Source organism: Pleurodeles waltl, chromosome 3_1 (assembly GCF_031143425.1).
Source record: "Pleurodeles waltl isolate 20211129_DDA chromosome 3_1, aPleWal1.hap1.20221129, whole genome shotgun sequence".
NCBI classification, from domain to species: Eukaryota; Metazoa; Chordata; class Amphibia; order Caudata; family Salamandridae; genus Pleurodeles; species Pleurodeles waltl.
The window spans coordinates 356,371,992-356,396,474 of NC_090440.1; the positions used below are offsets into that span (position 1 = coordinate 356,371,992).

At 47.0% G+C, this 24,483-nt stretch overlaps 1 protein-coding gene across 3 annotated transcripts in view; it reads right to left on the reverse strand.

Moving 5' to 3' along the window:
• Window positions 1-206: 206 nt before the first annotated feature.
• Window positions 207-24,483, reverse strand: part of FAM227B (family with sequence similarity 227 member B) — a 412,829-nt gene continuing 388,552 nt past the window's right edge. For all 3 annotated transcript variants that reach the window (XM_069222512.1, XM_069222513.1, XM_069222514.1), the window contains exon 5: window positions 207-659. In XM_069222512.1, the coding sequence (XP_069078613.1) occupies window positions 630-659 (30 nt within the window). In that variant the 3' untranslated portion in view covers window positions 207-629. The remainder of the gene's footprint in view (window positions 660-24,483) is intronic.

Sequence of the window (24,483 nt, forward strand, 5' to 3'; positions counted from 1 at the left end):
ACGTTTGTCATAAGTAAGACTGTTAGCACTCTAGTTGTTCTTTAGAACACTCTGGGAAGCCGCTGTAGAACACTAACTTTTACCAGTTTGATTCACTCAAGATGGCTTCAGGAGTGCCACACTTTTGTCATAAGTAAGACTGTTAGCACTCTAGTTGTTCTTTAGCACACTCTGGGAGGCTGCTGTAGAACACAAGGGAACCAACTGACAGGCTGTTCCTGTTAGAAGTACATGTTTTACTGAGAATGAAAAATGTGCTAGCATTCGTGCCAAGAATTTTCAATTCTATTAAGGACACAGAGGCAAGTATTATGCTTCTCTTTTTTTTTTACTACTCTTAAACAGCAGCCAATCAAATTATTTATAACAAAGTACAATAACATAACAGTAAACCACATATCCCATCATGCTCCTGAGTTCATCCTCAAATCCCATGAGAGCTGACCCCTCAAAAGTCTGATGCACTCAGATCACTTCCTCTTTCTTTGCAGATAAACAGTTTGTAAGATTTTCAGGGAGAACAAACTAAACATTGAACATCATATTCAACAGCATTCTCCAATAGACCCACGATAAGGATGCTGGATAGTTGAAGCTATGGATATCCCCTCCATATGACTGCCTGGAAATCATTCTTCATTCAGTCTTTTGTTCTGTACCTAAAAGGAATGCATAATATCATTAAAATGAAAACTCTCAGTAACTTCACTCATGGGCGGTGTATTCACATAGACTAAAAAGCATGAAATATTTTTCCTTAATCATCTACCACATTGGCAACAACAGATTATATCAACCACATCCTCAGTTATTCCCCTGGAATCACTGAAACCAGGGTGGGATAACCCTTGCCTCCTTGTTCTTAATAGAATTAAAAATTATTGGCGCGAATGCTAGCAAATTCTTCATTCTATGTCAGGACCGGAGGCTCAGATTATGGTAGTTTAAAGCTGAATAATTACCACTGATGCAACATCCACCACAGGTTTATAATAGAATCTTTTAAAAACTGAATCTGACGACCAATCTGCTGTTTTCATTATATCTTGGAGAGGCGTACCTAAGCGTATGGATTTTGAAGCCATCGCACCCCTCACAGAGTGAGCTCCGAAGCCTCCAATATTTATACCCGCTTCTTTCATCACATCTCTGACCCATCTAGCTATAGTAGCGGATGATTCAGGTTTTAAAGGTTTTTGTACAGCAATCAACAACTGCCCATTCGGTTCATTCCTTATCAACAGTGTAATGAGTTCATAAGCTTTTAAGCATTTGACAACACATAACTCTTCATTAAATGAAAAAGCAGGATATTCAATAGACTTGGTAAACGTTTTTGTTTTTTAAGTAATGGAAGAAGAGTCTCCTTCCGGAGTAAATACTCTACCTGCAAGCTCAAGCGCCTTTAAATCCGCTGTTCTCCTGCAGGAAACTAGACAGAGCAACATAGCCAGTTGGCAGAAATATGCTTCCTACTCAGCAAACTATTCTGGGGCCATTTCTCAAAAAGATTTAAAACCATGTTTACATCCTACAAAACAGTATATTTAGGTTGTGGGGGATTCAAGATTCTGATAACTTTCAATAATTTGCATACCAAAGTATGCATGCCCAAAAGCATGTCCTGACTCCACGGAAGAAGCAAAGGACAATCGCCTGTCGGTGCCAACAGAAGCGGAAACCAGGGATGTGCTATCCAAACTAGTGTGACGAGGATTCCCTCTGCTCTCTGTCGTTTCATTTGAGCGGCCACTCTCAATATCATGCCAATGCGGGGAAAGGCGTAATTCAGATTTCACGTCCAATCCTGGAGAAAAGCATCCGTCGACCATCGCTTCTGGCCTCCAACTGAAGAACCTCTCCAGCTGATGGTTCAGTCGAGATGCAAACAGGTCTATGTAACAAGTTTCCCATGTGTCCTGAATCAGACTAAATAACTGGGGATGCAACTTCCAATCACTGGGGGCTCTCATAAATCTTGAATTGCAGTGCGCTATACTGTTGGACTGACCTGGAATATATTCCACCATCACTATGGTCTTGTGATCCAGACAAAGATGCTAGAAGTCCTTAGCCATTTCCACCAGGGGTCTGGACCTGGTTCCTCTCAACTTGTTGATATATCGGACCGATGAGATGTTGTCCATCCTCAATAGAATGCAACATGATACCTTCTTCGGTGATAGTGCCTGATTAGCGAATGATCCTGCCAGCAGTTGTAAACAATTGATATGCATCTTCAACTCGTGTCGGGCCCATCTGCCTCCTGTGGATACATCTCCACAACGCGCGCCCCAGCCCCATCTGCTGGCATCTGATTTTATGATGATATCTGGCTGAGAAACGAATATTGCCTTGCCATTCCACGCATCAACGTGTTCTAACCACTGTAGCAGTTCTGTTCTGACCTGTTCTGTGTAAGACAAGCCTTTCCAAAGATGCTGAATCTTCAATCTCTGTAAGGCTCAGTAATGCAGCGGTCCCGGGAACACTGCCTGAATGGATGAGGCGAGGAGACCCACCAACCTCACCATCTTGCGCAAAGACACCGTCGATCTGGAGAGAGCTAGTCTAAATTCTTTCTTGATGTCCCGAAGTTTCGCTTTGGGGAGCAGAAGAATCGCTTTGATGGAATCCACTAAAAATCCTAGAAACTCTATGGACTGTTCCCGAATATTGGAGAAGACGGATTGTCATTTGTCATCTCACGCAATTGCTCCATGCTCAATATGTTGTCTAAATACGCCATCATGCGTATTCCCTTCTCTCTGAGGTACAAGATCACCGGCTTCATGACTTTGGTGAAGCACTACGGGGCTGAGGATAGCCCGAACGGCAGCACCAGGTATTCGAACCATCGGTCCCTCCATTGGAACTGTAAGAAATGTCGGTAGGGAGGAAAAATGGGAATAGTCAGATAAGCGTCCGTCAAGTCCAGCTGCACCATCCAGTCTCCTTCCTGAAGAAGGTCTCGCAGGAGGTGGACCCCCTCCATTTTGAAATGTCTATAAACAATCCAGAAATTGAATTTGCGCAAATTCAAAAACAATCTGTGCCCCCCTCCTTTCTTTTGCACTAGGAATATGTTCCTGCAGAATCCTGGGGAGTGAGTCTCGCACTGCGTCACGGGCCCGTTTCCGCAGCAACTCTTTTATTTCTGCATCTATAAACTCTTCTTCTTGTTGGGAAAAATGGAGAGAGCGTGGAAGACACTGTTGGGAAGGAGTTTGGTAAAACTCTGTTTGAAATCCCAGAACTGTCTGCAGGATCCACGCATCGAGTGTCAGAAACTTCCAGTTGTGTATAAACAACCTAACTCTGCCCCCCAAAGGAACATTTGATAAATCGTGAAATCTTACCTGAGGGGGTGCCAGAGTGATAGTATCCCCTCGATCCTCTGCCAGATCTTGATTTGTGGTATCGAACTTGTGAGGGAAAGAAGGTTCCCCCTCTAATGGAGTCTTGATATGCTCCTCGTTGTTGTCCATAAGCCCCTCTTTGGGGACCTTCGGAAGATTGACGGCTTCACGAGCGGCCCCTACCTCTCCCGGCCCTGGTGAAAAGGTTTGCGTGAAACACCTTTTTTAAAGAGGTTTGGGCTTTGTCTAGGGCCGTAAAGGTACTGACGTACTTCCCAATATCTTTAACAAATTTCCCTTCCAATAGGAGCCCGTATGCCAAGGGGCTAGCTTCCACTTTTGCCAACGCAGTGAATTTAGTATCTATCCTCCTGAGGATCGACTACCTGCATTCTGTTGAGATCGCACAATTGCCATTGCCAAAGGAGGCAAATGGCACGCTGAGTCCACCCAGCCAAACTATCAGGATCAATGGGCTCACCCCTTTTCCTTAGCCTATAGGGTCATCTCTAGAATCTATGCGAGGGGATCCTCCACGTCCAGCATTTTACCCTGGCATGCCTTCCATGCCCTGTTGATTCCCTTCTTAGGGTCTCTAGAGTATTTCTTTGAGAATGTTGTGAGGGTGGGGTCCACCTCTGGCATAATCGCCACCTTGTCCAGAAGGTCTGGCCTGGGACATTCTGCCCTGAGGGGTTTACGCACATCTTTGTCAAAAGGCTTGTGCAATAATTGTGCAAGTACTTGGCCACCTCTCACTCAGGGGCCCAGTCTGAGTACCATGGGTGGATGATGTCCTCGGGATTGAAATTAAAGTGGGTAGAGGGAGAGGACTCACTAGGAGAAGAGGATTTATTTTTATTTTTATGGCGGCGTGATCGATCTTCCTCTGAACTTCCTGAATCAACCGAGTGGGAATCCGAGTGGAACTTAAGGAGGAGTGTGAGAGTGGGAGCGCTCGGTGCTGGGCATGCAGCACTTATAGTCTTACGAGGATTTCTGATCCAGAGACAAAAGAACCTCCTCATGTGGCCAGTGTTTGGACTTCTCTTTGCGTATGCAAGGTGCTTCCGAAGACTCCCCCGTGGAGTTTGAGGGGGCTGGGGTATTGCAGCTTTGCGCTTTGGCATACAATTGCAGTTGGGCCGTTATGGGCCGCAATGCTGCCGCTAGGGACTTATTGATGGAGTGCTGGTCGGAAGTGTCCAGGGCCTGAAGTGCGTCATTGTCTACATTGTACTCCATATCCTCCTGAGTACCCTCATCATAGTAGGCTGCCCCTTCAAAGTAGTCTCTGTCCGCCATTCCTGGGAACAGTAATGGTCCAAGTGACACTGGGAATCAGGGGGGAGCAACCCCAAGGTGCAAGGGATCAGAAAAAAGCAGAGGGGAAGCAGTCTGCCCCACAGATCAACTCTCTGTGCTCCTGAGGCAAGCCTGTAGTATTATTCTTGCAACCCACGCCTACTCTGGGGTCCTGGGCGTCTAATAAGAGCGAAAAAACATTTATAAGTGCATGCACCCTGCTCAAAAATCATTACATTTGGAGTTGAAGTGGCTTCACTATTTCAGCCTGTGCCAAGGCGTCTCACTCGCGCTCTATGACAGTTTGAGCGTGTGTGTTGCCTAGCAACGAAAAGCCAGCTATCAACAGGATCGATGGGTGCGTGCGTAGCCCAATCCTACTAAAAACAGCCCAATCTGGCTATGCATGAGTCGTCTGAGGCTCTTTATTGGGTCCGATTGGGGAAGGCTCTGAGAGAAAAAAACGCTGCGAGTTCGTCATCGTGAGGGGTATAACAACAGGAGGCAAACCCCAAAAGCGACTTTAAGTTGAGAGCGTTGTTGGCTGCGCGAACAACGTACAAGATAACAGCACACAGCAGCAAATAAACACTCCTATGCCATCACTGCATTCCTCACACACACGCCACCCCGCTAAACCTGTCAAGTAACTGTCGAAACCATGAACCATAAATCGTACTTATCTTTGGCTTGAGCAGCAAAGAAAGAGGAAGTGATGTGAGCACATCAGACTTTTGAGGGGTCAGCTCTCATGGGATTGGAGGATGAACTCAGGAGCATGATGGGATATGTGGTTTACTGTTATGTTAATGTACTTTTTATAAACAATTGAATTCGCTGCTGTTTAAGAGTAGTAAAGAAAGAGAAGCATAATCTGAGGCTCCAGTCCTGACACAGAATATCAGATTTCATTCTCTTATGGCTGAGACAGATAGTATGAAGCTACAGAAAATATGCCCTCATTTTAGCTTCTGGAGCACCTCCCATAACCTCTATGGAAAAAGTACGGGAAAACACTTTTCTCTCAAACATGATTCATGAAATCCCAGCAGAAGGCATTTTCAAAGGGTCAAATCACCTAAGCAACAAATGATTTAAATGTTAACTGAAATCTGCTATCACCCTTTATACATTATCCTTTTTGTGACCTTCAAAACCTGCCATTCACTGCAAAGCATTTTAATCACTGCTTTCATTGTGGTATATATTGGTCCCAAAATGGCTGGCAGCACTTTCTGGTTGAAGTGCTGACAGCAATTCAGATCTCACTATGAGATCTGTGCTTAGGTTCCACCTAGATATCTATATTCCTTTTTTATTTAATAACTCAAAAACTACTGAACGAATTTACACCAAATCACAGAAAGCACACTTTCTGGACCAAGAGCTAGCTTTCTGCCAAATTTGGTGTAATTTGGTGTAATTAGTCCAGCAGCTCGGGCTGTTGTTGTGTTCAAAATCTCTATTGGATTTACAATGGAAATTGCACTTTTTGCCTCCCCCTTTTTTCTCAGCCCCCGCTTGATGAATCACTCTGAAACGCACCATGCACAAAAAGACAGTAGGACACTTTTTCTGGAAATTTTCATGAAGCTTCGTTAAAAGGCGCCAAAGTTATAGGCAAGTCAAAAAACCATGTTACTACCACCAGTAGGATATATATATATATATATATATATAGATAGATATGTATGTATATATACATACACACAGACAAACATGCATTTACAAGGCCTTGCACAAAAACAGGACAGGCTAGATACAGAAGTACGATTAAAGGCTTTAGTCCTACCTTTATGTCTGGCCTGTCCTGGTTTCTCCTTCTCAAAATCTGGTTACCCTACATAATAGTTATCCCTAAAATAGGCTTTGAACCGCATAAGCAGGTGCATTGTATTTAAAAATAGGACATGTGTTTTCAAGTTTTACCTGTCCTGGTAGTAAAAACTCCTCAATTCAATTTTCACTAGTGTGAGACCTCTATCTCCTGTTGGATAACATTTGGTTATCTTATAACGTTTAAAAAGTGCTCACCCTTGATTGGGATTAGTTCTCTTCAATGGTAAACTCAGATTTTAGATTGCAATTTTGAAAATGCCACTTTTAGAAAGTTGACATTTTCTTACCCAAGAGCTTCTCATCTCATCTAGGGGTTTCCAGCTGCCTTGGCCTGTTAACGGCTCCCCCATTAAGATGCATATTGGGCCCAAACAGTGAACTATAGGGGACAAGGTATTGGTAGAATGGATCGTCCTGTCAGGATGAGTGGGGTGCAGCTGTTCCCTGCATCACTTATATTTCAAAGGGCTTGCCTCCAGGACACACAAAAAAGACTAACATTATTCCTTTGCAACCCTAGAATTCTCTGAGCTGTGGCAAGTGAAGGGAAGAACTTTCCAGAACCTGATGCGGAAGAAGCCAGGAAAATTACTGTACTTTAAAGGATGGCACCAGGTACAAACACTGGACTTCTTGAGCCACTCTTCGATACTCTCCTGGTTCAGCAGACATTACAGAAGTAGGACTTCCTTTTTATCCAGAGGACTGCCCTAATGCCTGAGACATGCCTTGTTCCACAGAGGACTGCCCTGCTGCTTGAGGCCTTTTTTGTTTCTCAGAATACTGCCCTGCTGTTTGAGGCTTCCCCTGCTCTGCGAGAAGGAAGACTGGACCTGCTCATTTCATCACAGACTAGCATGTGTGCCTTCAAGGGTCAGTTGGCTGACATCCTGTTCAATGCAACAGGGACACAACAATCTCCAGGGGCCTCCCAGCTGGCCTGCTGCAACTGGCACTGCCTGGACCTGTAACTGTACCTGCCTCAGCCCTGCTGACCTCTGCTGGAATGTGTTTCTGATCCCCAAAAGGTGCTATTCTAGGTCGTGGACCCTTGGATGACACAATTTGAGTTCCTCCTGTGAAATCCTAATGTTTTGAACTCTTTGAGCTGGACAATGAGAAGGTACCCTTTTCAGTGAGACTAACCTTGTCACAGTTGGGCTGAACTTATGACTTTCCACCAGTCTAGAACAACTAGATGACTGCGAGTGGCAGTTTGTTATTTAAGGGAACGTACTTACTTAAAACTTTGAAACTGCGGTTATCTGGTTCTACTGAATAGATTTTTGTCATTCTGGTCTTCTTTTATTTATTAAACTGTTCTCTATTTATCTAAATTGGTTGGGATTTTTTTCTTGTGTTCTGTTTTAACTTTATTACTGCTTTGCAGTACATAAATATTTAACACAGTGCCTCAGAGGTGAGCCTGGCTGATCTGTGCCAAGAGTTCACACGGTTAAGCACAGGTTAATTTAGCAACGTTTGTGATTCACCCTGCCAAGGATTGTGGTTGTTGCCTGTGTGGGGCTTCTACTCCCCTTAACCAATACACTGCTTTCTTAAACACACTCTTTCAAATGTAAATGTTAATTAAGCTATGAAAGACCTTTCTAATGGTGAGGATTCAGCAGAAGATAGGATTCACATGGAGTTTTAGAAAACCCTTAAGAATGTTATAGCATCCTGTTCAAACTACAACACTACTAGTTAACAGTCTTTTAACCGATCAATCGCCTTCCCAATCTTTTTTACAAGAAAAAAGTGTCAGCTTTCCTATAAAAGATAAGGATTGTTTAGAGGTGAATTCTTACAAACCAATCACATTATTATATATAGAGATTATAGATTATGAACTTATTATTAAAGCCCATGCTTTAGAATTTGTCCATTGCTGACAACTTATCCCATAGGTGCCAGAAATGTTTAATTCCCAATTGTTAGTTATACTCCAACACAAACTTTCTCATCAAGTCAATTGACTTTTATTCATAATACCCCAGTATTCCAGCTACTATTGTGGTAACAGATTTGGAAAAGTCATTTGATTTTGTTTCATGGGATGCATTGCTCATTATCTTGAGGACCTGTGGTTTCCTCGAGAAATTAGTAAGTCCATATAAAGGAGCATCATTATCAGTTATAGTCGACCAGACAAAGGCAAGCTATATAAATATCAATATAGACATACTGCAGGGTTACCTATGCCACCCATTCCTTTTGCTTTATTCATGGAGTCTTTGGCAGCTGCACAATGATCAGATTTAGAGCCTAAAGCTAAAATCAACCTTTTTGGCAGAGATTCTGCTCTTTACTTGAAGGCAGAAACCAGAAACATCCAACTGGGTCTGAATTTAATCCATCAATTTACAGCTATAGGAGGACACAAAATAAATCATATGAAAACTAAAATATTGCTTTTTAAAATACCGGAAATTAAGAAAGCTCCCTACTGTAACGGCCCTAAGTGATACCTCGCTATACATGTCACTGAAGAGTACGAAGGCTTATTTTATTTTACTCTATAAACTCTTGATTCCAAAAATATCTCAACTTCTCGGTCACTAATGCTTACTTCCAATAACTAGCCTGGGCCAAATTTCTTTCATAAAAATGTCTTGTTTCCCTTTATTTTCTTCACTAGCCATTCCATTGTTTTGCATACCAAATATTTTGCCATTTTTTATTTTCTAATATCAATATTTATTACAAATAAACCCAGGATTGCTATACAATATCTCTGCCACCCCAAAGAATTTTGTGGTATGGCCTTACCTGATATAAACTTGAGTTATTACTCTGCCTTGCCACTCACTCTAGCAGATGAGGGATTTCTTCATATTCCATTTAAAGTAACAGCATCACTAATGTTATGTTCAATAACACAACCCTAAAAATACTATGTCCTATTATATTTCCCAGAGTATCAAAAAGAGTTGGATATAAGAATATTTCCAAATTCTTTAAGTGCGAAGAGCAATTTTTTTATGTCTTCAAAATATCTTACTTTAATTCTTATACTAGACGTGAAGCCTGCATAATGGGGCCACTTCAATTAATTGGTTTTGGATGGCATTTATTCAGCTGACAAGTATCTTGCATAAGAGCAAGTTACTTACCTTCGGTAACGCTTTTGCTGGTGGATACAGTAGCTACCTGTGTATTCCTCACCTAATGAATTCTCCCCATGAGCAGCATTCAACGGACACTTCTTTCCAGATCTGCACGTCAGCGAGGACGTCACAATTGCCCGACTCCACCCGGCTCCACCTGACGTCATCGTGGCAATAAGAGGCCCTCGCCGGCGTGCTGACGTCAGTTTACGCCATTTTTTATGTGCCTTTGAGACGAATAGGTAAATATTGACATCCCAAACACCTCATATCTATATTCAAGAAAACTTTGTAGAAGAGGCAAAAGCCAATAATAGTAATGATACCAATACACATTCGTAAAAGTTTTGCACAATCATGAATGTATACCAATACATACAAATAGGACCAAAAACACAAAATACCTATAAAAATTCATCCTCATAATGCAAAACAATCAATAATACATGTACACACCCAAGGAAATCTAGGCATGACCAGACAGACTACGGGGAGGCGGGAGGGACCGTGAGGAATCCACAGGTAGCTACTGTATCCACCAGAAAAAGCGTTACCAAAGGTAAGTAACTTGCTCTTCTGATGGATACAACTACCTGTGGATTCCTCACCTAATGAATAGAGTCCCAAAGTACTACTGCCTCGAAGGAGGGTGTCCGTCTGGTCATACCAAGAACTCCTGCAGCACAGACCGTGCAAAATGGCCATCCCTCCTCACCTCCGAGTCCAAGCAATAATGCTTTACAAAAGTGTGGAGGGTTGACCAAGTCGCGGCCTTACAAATGTCTGCCACTGGAACACCTCTAGCCAGGGCCGATGTGGTCAATTTAGCCCTGGTGGAATGTGCTCTTATCCCCTCAGGGGGATCTTTCTTCGCCAATGAATAACATATCTTAATACAAAGAACGACCAACCTGGATAGCGTTCATTTGTGGACGGCCTTCCCCTTCCTCTTCCCCACGTATCCGACAAAGAGTTGGTCGTCCAAGCGGAACTCTCTCGTTCTGTCTATGTAAAAGCTGAGAGTTCTCCTTGGGTCCAGTCGATGGAGCCTCTCCTCCTCCTTAGATGGATGTGGAGGAGGGTAGAATGTCGAGAGAGTGATGGACTGTCCCAAATGAAACGGAGTCACTACCTTGGGGAGGAAAGCTGCCCTGGTCCTCAGTACCACTTTGTCCTTATAAAAGGTTGTAAAAGGTGGGCAAACAGAAAGAGCTTGAAGCTCACTCACACGCCTAGCAGACATGATGGTCGCAAGAAACACAGGGGGCCATTATGACCCTGGCGGAAGGCGGAGAAGCGGCGGTAAGACCGCCAACAGGCTGGCAGTCTTTTCTTTGTGTATTATGACCATGGCCGTTACCGCCATGGTCATCCGCCGGTTCTCTGTTCCGCCCGCTGGGTCTCCAGCCCGGCAGCCGTCACTATACCGCCGCCGGTATTTGGACCCGGCTGACCGCCATGGATTTCATGCAGTTTGAAACCGCCATGAAATCCATGGCGGTAAGCACTATCTGTGCCAGGGAATTCCTTCCGTGGCACTGATAGGGGTCTCCCCCACCCCCACTAATTCCTCTACACCCCCCACCACCCCTGCCAACCCCCAAAGGTGGCAGGACCCCCTCCCCACCCTGACCCCCAACATCACAGCACTCATACACACACGACACGCACGCAGGCACCACCAACACACATACACGCACACACACCGACATACATGCCAACATCCACACACACACACAGTCATAAACGCACACCTACATTCAAACATGCACACACACATCCATACAGACATACCTACAGACATACATGCACTCATTCCCATACACACAACACCCCTACAAGCATACACGCACTCACACAACCCCTCTACATACACACACACACACCCCCCCATGCACGCACACAACACACAACGCCCCCCCACCCACCTCCCCTCACGGACGATCGACTTACCTGGTCCGACGATCCTCCGGGAGGGGACGGGAGCCATGGGGGCTGCTCCGCCGACACCACACCGCCAACAGGACGTGATTCGCTGGGCGGTGTTCTGTTGGGCATGGCGGTGGAGGTGGAGCAACCTCCACTTCCCCGCCACCCGCCAGTATGGCTGTTGGCGGCTCTCCGTCCGAGCTGCCAATGGTCATAATAGGCCGAGCAGCAAACCGCCACCACTGGCGGTCTTCTGCATGGCAGTCCCTCGGCGGTCTTGGAAAAAGACAGCCGAGGTCAAAATGACCTCCACAGTCTTTAGAACTAAAAACCTTAAATAGCAAGAATGAAGTGGCTCAAAAGGAGAGCCCATCAAAAAGGATAATACCAAATTTAGATCCCACTGGGGCATGAGAAACGGAGTGGGAGGAAACCTATTGGTAAGTCCCTTCAAAAACCTCAACACTAAAGGGGATTTGAACAAAGAGGGTTGATCAGGAAGACATAAGAAGGCCAAAAGGGCCAAAAGATAGCCTTTGACCGTGGCCACAGCACAACCTCGCTGTGCCAACGACAAAGAAAACATCAATACGTCCGACAAATGGGCACTTAAGGGATTAATTTGTCTCTCTCCACACCATTGAACGAATCTAGCCCATCTGCTCGCATAGACAGATTTGGTGGAGTGTTGCCAGGCCGATAAAATAACTTCCACCACATCCGATGGGAGAGAAAACAAACTCAGGTTGCCCTGTTCAATCTCCAGGCATGAAGGTGCAGGCTCTGGAGGTGGGGGTGTAGAACCTGCCCCAGCGACTGCGAGAGGAGGTCCGCCCTGAAAGGGAGAATGAGCGGAGGGCACAGTGAGAGTTGGAGTAGGTCCGTGTACCACACCCTTCTTGGCCAATCCGGAGCTATTAGTGACTTGGGCCCGGTCTTGGGGAATCTTCCTCAGAACTCGAGGAATCAAGGGTATGGGAGGAAACGCGTAAAGCAACTGGCCGTTCCAGGACATCTGAAACACATCCCCCAAAGCTTCCTGCATGGGATACTGAAGGCTGCAGAACGACGGGCAGTGCGCGTTCTCCAGAGTGGCAAAAAGGTCTACCTGGGGAAAACCCCACCTCCGAAAGATGTAAAGAACCAGATCCGGATGAAGACGTCACTCGTGATCGGCTGAGAGGAGCCGACTGAGACTGTCCGCACGCACGTTCTGAACCCCGGCCAGATGATTTGCATTACGCAAACCCGATGGTCCTGCACCCAGGACCAGAGCCACAGAGCCTCTCTGCAGAGAAGATATGACCCTACTCCTCCCTGCTTGTTGATGTACCACATCGCGGTCGTGTTGTCCGTCAGGACTTGAATAGACTGACCGCGAAGGGAATTTGAGAGCCAAACATATCGCCCGCAATTCCAGCAGATTGATATGAAACATCTGCTCCGCCGGAGACCAACGACCTTTGATCTCCAGGTCCATCAGATGAACTCCCCACCCCAAAGTGGAGGCATCCGTTATCACTGTGGTCACTGGAGGCGGCAACGAGAATGGCTTTCCTTAAGACAGGTTGCCGACCGCAGCCCACCATTGAAGATCCACTTCAGTGTCTCTGGAGATCCTTATCGACTCCTCGCGATCCTCTCTGTGCTGAAACCACTGCCTGCGGAGACACCACTGAAGAGCCCTCATGTGCCAGTGCGCATGAGTGACCAACAGAATGCAAGAAGCGAACAAACCGAGCAAACGAAGGACCTTGAGGACTGGAACAACCGCTCCTTCTTGGAACATTGGAATCAACGCCTGAAAGTCCTGAATCCGCTGTGGCGGAGGAAAGGCCCGATTCAATGTAGTGTCCAGCACTGCCCCTATGAACAGGAGGCGCTGAAAGGGCTCTAGGTGAGATTTAGGCACATTTATGGAAAAGCCCAGACTGAATAACAAGTGGGTTGTCATCTGCAGATGATGCAGCACAAACTCCAGAGACTTGGCTTTGATTAACCAATCGTCCAGGTAAGGGAATACTGCTATTCCCTTCCTCCTGAGGTCTGCTGCAACAACCGCCATCACCTTCGTGAAGACCCGAGGTGCGGAAGTAAGACCAAAAGGAAGGACCGCAAACTGGTAGTGCTGCGACCCTACCACAAAATGGAGATACTTCCTGTGTGACTTGAGAATGGGAATATGGAAATAAGCATCCTGCAAGTCAACAGACACCATCCAATTTTCCTTGTTCAACGCCATAAGCACCTCTGCTAGATTCAGCATTTTCAATTTCTCCTGTTTGAGGAAGCAATTCAAAATCCTCAGGTCCAGGATAGGCCTCAAGCGACCATCCTTTTTGGGGATCAGAAAATACCTTGAATAACATCCATGACCCCTCTCTTGCTTGGGAACCAACTCCACTGCACCTTTTGACAATAGGGATAGAACTTCCTGTTCTTACAACAGGAGATGATCTTCTGAAGAAAAGGAAGGACGGGGAGGGAAGGGAGGAGGAATCTCCCGAAAGGGAAGGGCATAACCTTTCCTTACCACACTGATGACCCAGGAATCAGATGTTATCGACTCCCACCTGGGAAGAAAAAGAGACAACCTTCCCCCTAACGGAGACACATGGGATGCAATGGTAAGAGGACTAGGGTTGCTTCCCCTCTTGCATCCCCCCTGAGGAAAAGGAAGAGGAAGGGTGCTGCTGTTGGGTGGCCTCTCTAGTGCGTACTCTACCCTGCCCCCTAAATGATCTATAAGGGAGGCTTGAAGGCTGATGGCCTGCTTGCTGTGATCTCCCACGAAAGGAAGCCCCTCGTCCAAATACCTGCAGCCGTCTAAAGGACCTGAAAGGGGTCGAAACAGCCTGCAGGCCCAAGGATTTTGCTGTTGCCCTACACTCCTTAAAGTGCTCCAACACAGAGTCAGCTTTAGCGCCAAATAATTTAGCACCATCAAAGGGCAAGTCTAAGAGCGTGGCTTGAACATCCGATGAGAATCCAGACGTGAGCAACCAAGCAGGACGCCTGGTGGCGATGGAGGTTCCCATGGCTCTAGCAACAGAGTCCGTGGTGTCAAGTCCCGACTGTATGACCTGCATCGCCGCTGACTGGGCATTCGAGAGGAGTCCATACAAGTCTTGGGGCATGTCCGGTAACGCTGCTTTAGCTGCATCCATTATTGCATGAATGTATCTGCCCAGGATACACGTAGCATTAGCTGATTTCAGTGCCATGCTGCAGGAGGAGAAAACCTTCTTGGCCGACTGCTCCATGCGTTTGGACTCCCTGTCAGATGGTACACCAGGGAAGGTGCCAGCAGCAGACCATGTCGAACAGGACACCTGCACGACCAGACTCTCAGGAGACAGATGTTTTGAAAGAAATTTGGGGTCTCCAGGTGCTGACCTATACCGCCTGGCCACCAACCTGCTCACCGCTGATGAAGAAACAGGCTTCTTCCAAACCTCACCTATGGGATCCATAAGAGCTTCATTAAATGGTAACAACAGATCAGCAATAGCCGTGGCAGGATGAAGCACCTCCGTCAGGATATTGGTCTTAACCTGTGCCATTGGAAGTGGGAGTTCTAGGAAATCAGCAGCCTTCCTGATGACTGAATGGAATGAGGCTGCCTCCTCAGTATATTCCCTGGTGAGACCATATCCCACTCCGGGGAAGTATCCAGCCCACTGGCTGTGTCCAACCCCAGAAACTCATTTTGTGGCTCCTCACTCTCCCCTTCCTCAAGGAGCTGCCTTTGGTACTCTCTCTCTTCCAACAACCTGAGGGCCTTTCTTCTGGACCGCAATTTCGCCTCCAGCTCTGGCGTCGACAAAGAGTGTGCCGACGTCGGAGAGCGGCGCCGAGAAGGCGTCATCACAGGATCTCCGGACCCCTCCGACGCCGGAGATGGATCCATTGGCGCCGTGGATACTTGACCTCCACCCAACGACGCCATCCGGCTTCGGGATCCTTCCATCTCAATAGACACCAGCGCCGAAGGCCTTTCTCTCGACGTCGATGGCTGCACCGCCGGCACCAGCGACGGGCTAGTGTCTCCCTCCAGACAGAATGGCATGAACAGCTTTGGTCTGTACTGAGCCGGAGCGCCTAGGGTAAATGCCAAGGGACCAGTGGGGCCAGCCGGCGCACCACCTCCCAGCGCCATGTTCTGAAATATAGCAAACATGGCATTAAGAAATGCCGCTGGATCTGTCCCCGGAGCCGGGAAGGCAGGATACTCCTGAGGAGCCGAAGCTGGAGCCGGTCTCGAATCCTGAGCATCCGGAGATGAATGATGACTGAGGCTCCACCACCTCAAAGAACGACGGCGCTGGTGAAGATTGCGGAGTCAAAGGCTGAGGAGACACTGTCGGGCTGACCTCCCAGGACTTACGGCGCCGAGCAGACGGAGACCTCAACCTCGACCAGCTTCATCTGGAACAACACCAGGAGTCGTGATGGCGCCGCTTCTTATGACTCTACTTCCCCGACGAAGACCTATGGTGCCTCCTTTTCTCTTTCTTAGCCTTTGCTAAAAACAATTTAGCCTCACGTTCCTTCAGAACTTTAGGGTTCATTTTTTGGCATGAACCACACTCCTGGACGTCGTGGTCCGAGCTCAGGCACCATAGACAGTCATTGTGTGGGTCAGTAACAGACATTCGACCTCCGCATTCCCTGCAAGGCTTGAACCCTGACTTCTTTGGGCCGGCATCTCGAAAAAACACAAAGTATCCCTTTGAACAGCAAAAGATACAGGAGCTGGAAAAGTACGTTATCGAAGGCACGAAAAAAGGGAACTGATGTCTGCACGCCGGCGAGGGCCTCTTATTGCCACGTTGACGTGAGGCGGAGCCGCGTGGAGTCGGGCAATTGTGACGTCCTCGCCAACGTGCAGAGCTGGAAAGAAGTTTCCGTCGAATGCTGCGATTGGGGAGAATTCATTAGTTGAGGAATCCACAGGTAGTTGTATCCATCAGAAATCAACATTCTACAGCTATGAAGAAACAGCTGTGCTATTGAGTAAATGGTTAATGCTCTGGATTACAAAGCTGTCCCTTTGTAAAAATTCTTGTAAATTATAAACCTAATCTAATAGCCTCAAAAAAGTAATTACTAAATGCCAAAACAAACACACATTTTGGTTACTATATTATAGATAACTATATTATAAACCCACCCTTCTACACAATATATATATATATATATATATATATATATATACAAACACTAGCCCTAAGATATAAACACTAGCCCTAACTGCCTGAGATATATTTGGTCTTCAATTGGATATTGACTCCACATGTTTTGTCTTGTCCAGAGCTTACAGAGGTTCGGAAGAAGATTTTCCAAACTTCATTCCAAATACTCAATAGACAATTAGTAACTCCCCCTCCTTCTCTCCCAGTTCTACCCATCCCACTACCTTCATGGTAGGGGTTTGAGGTACTGTTATACATGTTAATTATTGAGAGTGTACTTGGCATGGTGTATTTTGCCTCAGTTTTATTCCTCTCACTATTTTAGGATTGAATATACATAACTGTACATCGCAGCTGTGTCCTCATGAATAAAGAAATGTTGCCAACAACAAAAACAAATTAATCCAACCTCTGTTCTCTTTGGACATTTACCTAACATGACCAAGGTGGTCATTATGAACATGGCAGTCTGGACCACCACACCGGCGGTGGCGGTCATTACCGCCAACGGCATGGCGGCCCAGACAGCCATAGTCTGAACATAGTAGTGAACTGGCTGCAAAGCCACCAGTTCACTACCACCCACCGCCAGGCCACAATCCACCGCCAGGCCAACTGTGAGCACATTCGGCCCAGCGGTGGAGGCAGGACAGGTGGTGGGATTACGATCCCTATTCCATCAGGGATTCCCTGGCGAATTACCCCACCAGGGAAACCCTGGTGGAATGTATACGGGTGACAGGAATAATCATTCCTGTCACCTGCATGTGACATGCCTAGCCCCTCCCCCTTCCCACTACACCTACCCACCCCCAAACCCCTAGCACAGCCCCCACCCACCACCCACAAACCCAGAAAACCGACCCCCCCACCTTCCACCCCCAAACCCTATGCAGGTCCCCCCACCTCGACCCTCACCATCGCCTGCCCCTACATACAGGTCCCCCCAAACCCCAACCCCCCACATCAATATTCACCCATTCACAGACATGCACACATGCATACATGCACCCAGACACCCCCCCACAGACACCCACGCACACCGCAATGCACCCACACACTCACACAAACACCCCCCCTTCCTTCTCTGACAGCACTTACCTTATCTGTTGCACTGCTCTGGGAGGGAACAGCCTCCTGGATGCTACTCCGCCGCCATCACCGCCGCTTCATACACTGACACGCCTTAAACTGCTTCATAATAGGTGTGGCGGTGTAGGTGTCAGTGTCCTTTCCTCGGGATCTGCACGCCGCTGAACAAAAGGCCCACCTTCCGGCATCACCAACTCAGAAAGCTATTATAGCACAGGGTTATGATGAAGCCAGTCGGGGGAAGGAAATTAGGGTAGGGAACAGCAGGGAGAGAGATCTGAAAAGTAAAGGTTAGAACAAATATGCATTTACTCATTCATAGAAATGTAACTCATCAATAGACTCTTGACTAAATGCTTCTCAGAGTTATCAGATGGAGACCCCTTTTGAATTGAGGGCAAAGCCCCTTCTTTGAAACATGGAACAAGAGTAAACTAAGACCTCAGAATCAAGAGATGGCAAGAACTTTGGACTATGATTCTACTCAGAATATTAATCCTGTAACATCCATGCATTCACAACATAAACCTTTGATCCTGACTTAGAAAATCTCAAAAAATTAAATATGTTTTTCACATCTTAAGCTTTTCAAATAACAATGAAAACTATGATTTGCTTATCTCCAGAAATACTTTCACATTCACAACAATAAAGGCCAAAAAGTTTCTACTCCTTGAACTTGAAGCGCTTTACTTAATAATACCAGGAAGCACTTTTACTCAAGTGGCCTGAATCACTTTGATTGTTGTGCCAAGAACCTTTAACTCCTGTGAATCAAAGCGCTTTAATTGTCATGCCAAGAGCTCTTTAAACCTGTGGACTGAACCGCTTGAATTGCCTTGCCAAGAGCGCTTTACATCTGTGAACTGAAACGCTTGAATTATGGTCCTAAGAGCGCTTTATATCTGTGAACTGAAGCTCTTGAATTGTGGTGCCAAGAGCGCTTTACTTCTGTGAACTGAAGCGCTTGAATTGCCGTGCCAAGAGCAATATACCTCTGTGAACTGAAACGCTTGAATTGCCGTGCCAAGAGCGCTGTGCATCTGTAAACTGAAGCGCTTGAATTGCCATGCCAAGAGAGCTTTACCTCTGTAGGAAGTTAGCTCTGTATGTGCTATTTCAAAGTAAGAAATAGCATGCACAGAGTCCAAGGGTTCCCCTTAGAGGTAAGATAGTGGCAAAAAGAGATAATTCTAATGCTCTATTTTGTGGTAGTGTGGTCGAGCAGTAGGCTTATCAGAGGGTAGTGTTAAGCATTTTTTTGTACACAGGCAATAAATGAGGAACACACACTCAAAGACAATTCCAGGCCAATAGGTTTTTATATAGAAAAATATATTTTCTTAGTTTATTTTAAGAACCACAGGTTCAAGATTTACAAACAATACTTTAAATGAAAGGAATTTCACTCAGGTATCTTAGGAACTTTGAATCACCACAAGAGCATGTACAGTTTTGGCAAAAATGGCAATAAGCTATTTTGAAATTGGACACAGAGCAAAAATCAACAGTTCCTGGGGGAGGTAAGTATTTGTTAGGTTCACAGGTAAGTAAAGCACTTACAGGGTTCAAAGTTGGGTCCAAGGTAGCCCATCGTTTGGGGTTCAGGGCAACCCCAAAGTTACCATACCAGCAGCTCAGGGAGGGTCAGGTGCAGAGGTCAAAGTGGTACCCAAAACACATAGGGGGTCATTACAACATTAGCGGTAAGAGCCGCTTACTGCCGTGCAGAAGACCGCCAACACACTGCCGCGGAATCCCGCCACAGCTATTATGACCCACATATCGGAATCGGCCGAAATTCAGACATCCACACAACTCCGCCACACCAAAGGTCAGTGATAAACTGGCGAAAACAAAACCTCCAACTTCACGCCAACAGAAACACGCCCATGCTATTACGACCCACAAATCCATGCAGCGGTCTTTCAACCGCGGTATTCCATTGCCGGTACACACCGCCGCGCTCAAAATACACACACATCTCCAAAACACCGCCACATTGGACAATTCAAAATACACACACCTGATACCCATACAGCACCACTCCCACACACCCAATACAATATAAAACACACACCCACATCACCCACAAACCCCTACGACCAAAATATCTGAAAGGCCAGAGAGAGACAACAGCAATAGACAACCCCACCACATAGAGGCACACACGCACAAAACACCCCACACCACCACACATCACCACACTCATCAACACATACACCACCCCACACATCACCTACACCACCCCATGTCACGCCAAAGACACCCCAAGTTTTCCAAGGAGGAGCTCAGGGTGATGGTGGAGGAAATCCTACGGGTAGAGCCACAGTTATTTGGAGCACAGGTGCAGCACACCTCCATAGCCAGGAAGATGGAGCTATGGCGAAGAATCGTCATCAGGGTCAACGCTGTGGGACAGCATCCAAGAAATCAGGAGGACATCCAGAAGAGGTGGAATGACCTACGGGGGAAGGTGCGTTCCGTGATATCCAGGCAAAACATCGCGATTCAGCGGACTGGCGGCGGACCCCCACCTCCTCCCCCACAACTAACAACATGGGAGGAGCAGGTCTTGACCATCATGCATTCTGAGGGCCTCGGAGGAGTCGGCGGAGGATGGGACACTGGTAAGTCAAATCTTAACTATCATATCCCCCACCCTACCTGCATGCTATCTCACACCCCCACCCTCACCCCTTCCCCTATCACGCCAAATCCTGTACTCAATACACAAACCACACATCCCAACACCAAGCCTTGCATGCAACACCAAAGCATGGTCACCCCTCACTAAAGCATGCCCACAGCACATACCCTTAACACCCCCCCCAACCATCATCACACAAGCCCCCACACTGGAATGCTAGCACTGGGGTATACGCTCACCCACCCATTGCACACAATGACACACACACATGCAATAATCATGCTTTTATACCCCTGCAGGACCACTACCCAACGTCACCAGACAGGAGGGTCCAGACATCTCTACCCCACCCACAGAAGAGGCCCACAGTGATGACAGCAGGTCTGGCCAACTGGATCCAGATGACCAGCCCGGACCATCGTGGGCCTCGGGACAGTCGGTTCCCCTTGCACAGGCACAGCCCAACACTGACCTTCCACCCTCTGGTAACACCAGCACAGCACCCACCCAGCGGGCCCATACCTCCGTACCCAGGACACGTCAATCAGCGGTGTGTCCACCACAACAGGGAACCCAGGGTAACCCACAACCCCAACAACAACAGGGACCTGGTGGCAGTGGTGGTGGGCACACGGTCCAGGCAACGGAGGCACAGGAACACAGGGGAACTGGGAGGGCTGCTGTGCGACAGGGGGCGGACAGGCCAAGGGAACCCACTCTCCACGAGGCCCTCTCCTCCATCATGGGAGCATACCACCACTCCCAGGAGACGATGGCGACGGTCCTGGCCAAGTTTCAGGAGACCCAGCTCCTGCAGCACAAACAGTATTTGGGGTTCAGGGAGGAGCTTAGAACCATCAGCTCCGCCCTGGGCACCATCGTAAGGGGTGCTGAAGGACATACAAAAGACCATGAGGGACACCGTGGCACTACAAGGGGCCCCTGACACTAGCATGGACGATGAACTGCCCACCACCTCCGCCGGCGCTAGTGGACAGGACGCCCCGCCACAGGACCACCACACCAGCACCCCACCCCCTGCAGACGGAGAACCACCCCGCAAGCGGTCCCTAAGATCCAGGAAAAGGACAGAGCAAGATGGCAAGACACCCGCCAGGAAATGAGACCACCCTGATTGTCCTCCCACTGTCCCACTTTGTTACCCTGTCCAGATTTGAACTGCCCCAGCTCCACTACCCATGCCCATATGGGCAATGCACCTGTGTGACTAATAGACTGGACTCTGCCATGGACATTCCTGCACCATCACCCATCACTATTTTGCCACCCCCTCCAATAATTAGCACTTAACCCCTTCGCTGCCAGGCCTTTTCCCCCTCCTGTGCCGGGCCTTTTTTTGCCTATTTGGGGCAGTTCGCGCTTAGGCCCTCATAACTTTTTGTCCACATAAGCTAACCAAGCCAAATTTGCGTCCTTTTTTTCCAACATCCTAGGGATTCTAGAGGTACCCAGACTTTGTGGGTTCCCTTGAAGGAGGCCAAGAAATTGGCCAAAATACAGTGAAAATTTAGTTTTTTTCAAAAAAAATTGAAAAAGTGGCTGCAGAAAAAGGCTTGTGGTTTTTCCCCTGAAAATGGCATCAACAAAGGGTTTGCGGTGCTAAACTCAGCAGCTTCCCAGCTTTCAGGAACAGGCAGACTTGAATCAGAAAACCCAACTTTTCAACACAATTTTGGCATTTTACTGGGGCATACCCCATTTTTGCAGTTTTTTGTGCTTTCAGCCTCCTTCCAGTCAGTGACAGAAATGGGCATGAAACCAATGCTGGATCCCAGAAACCTAAACATTTCTGAAAAGTAGACAAAATTCTGAATTCAGAAAGGGGTCATTTGTGTAGATCCTACAAGGGTTTCCTACAGAAAATAACAACTGAAAAAGAAAAATATTGAAATTGAGGTGAAAAAAACATAAATGTTTCTCTACATTTTACTCTGTAACTTTTCCCTGCAATGTCAGATTATCGAAAGCAATATACCGTTACGTCTGCTGGACTCCTCTGGTTGCGGGGATATATAGGGCTTGTAGGTTCATCAAGAACCCAAGGAACCCAGAGCCAATAAATGAGCTGCACCCTGACGTGCGTTTTCAATCTATACCGGGTATAAAGCAACTCATTTGCTGAAATATAAAGAGTAAAAAATTGCTATCAAGAAAACCTTTGTATTTCCAAAAAGGGCACAAGATAAGGTGTTGAGGAGCAGTGGTTATTTGCACATATCTGAATTCCGGGGTGACCAAACTAGCATGTGAATTACAGGGCATTTCTCAAATAGATGTCTTTTTTACACACTCTCCTATATTTGGAAGGAAAAAATGTAGAGAAAGACAAGGGGCAATAACACTTGTTTTGCTAATCTATGTTCCCCCAAGTCTCCCGATAAAAAAGATACCTCACTCGTGTGGGTAGGCCTAGCGCCCGCGACAGGAAACGCCCCAAAGCGCAACGTGGACACATCCAAATTTTTGGAAGAAAACAGAGGTGTTTTTTGCGAAGTGCCTACCTGTAGATTTTGGCCTCTAGCTCAGCCGGCACCTATGGAAACCTACCAAACCTGTGCATTTCTGAAAACTAGAGACCTAGGGGAATCCAAGGAGGGGTGACTTGCGGGGCTCGGACCAGGTTCTGTTACCCAGAATCCTTTGCAAACCTCAAAATTTGGCTAAAAAAACACCTGTTCCTCACATTTCTGTGGCAGAAAGTTCTGGAATCTGAGAGGAGCTACAAATTTCCTTCCACCCAGCGTTCCCCCAAGTCTCCCGATAAAAAATGATACCTCACTTGCGTGGGTAGGCCTAGCGCCGGCGACAGGAAACACCCCAAAGCGCAACGTGGACACATCCTAAATTTTGGAAAAAAACAGAGGTGTTTTTTGCGAAGTGCCTACCTGTAGATTTTGGCCTCTAGCTCAGCCGGCACCTAGGGAAACCTACCAAACCTGTGCATTTCTGAAAACTAGAGACCTAGGGGAATCCAAGGAGGGGTGACTTGCGGGGCTCGGACCAGGTTCTGTTACCCAGAATCCTTTGCAAACCTCAAAATTTGGCTAAAAAAACACATGTCCCTCACATTTCTGTGGCAGAAAGTTCTGGAATCTGAGAGGAGCTACGAATTTCCTTCCACCCAGCGTTCCCCCAAGTCTCCTGATAAAAATGATACCTCACTTGCGTGGGTAGGCCTAGCGCCGGCGACAGGAAACACCCCAAAGCGCAACGTGGACACATCCTAAATTTTGGAAAAAAACAGAGTTGTTTTTTGCGAAGTGCCTACCTGTAGATTTTGGCCTCTAGCTCAGCCGGCACCTAGGGAAACCTACCAAACCTGTGCATTTCTGAAAACTAGAGACCTAGGGGAATCCAAGGAGGGGTGACTTGCGGGGCTCGGACCAGGTTCTATTACCCAGAATCCTTTGCAAACCTCAAAATTTGGCTAAAAAAACACATGTCCCTCACATTTTTGTGGCAGAAAGTTCTGGAATCTGAGAAGAGCTACAAATTTCCTTCCACCCAGCGTTCCCCCAAGTCTCCCGATAAAAATGATACCTCACTTGCGTGGGTAGGCCTAGCGCCGGAGACAGGAAACACCCCAAAGCGCAACGTGGACACATCCTAAATTTTGGAAAAAAACAGAGGTGTTTTTTGCGAAGTGCCTACCTGTAGATTTTGGCCTCTAGCTCAGCCGGCACCTAGGGAAACCTACCAAACCTATGCATTTCTGAAAACTAGAGACCTAGGGGAATCCAAGGAGGGGTGACTTGCGGGGCTCGGACCAGGTTCTGTTACCCAGAATCCTTTGCAAACCTCAAAATTTGGCTAAAAAAACACATGTCCCTCACATTTCTGTGGCAGAAAGTTCTGGAATCTGAGAGGAGCTACAAATTTCCTTCCACCCAGCGTTCCCCCAAGTCTCCTGATAAAAATGACACCTCACTTGCGTGGGTAGGCCTAGCGCCGGCGACAGGAAACACCCCAAAGCGCAACGTGGA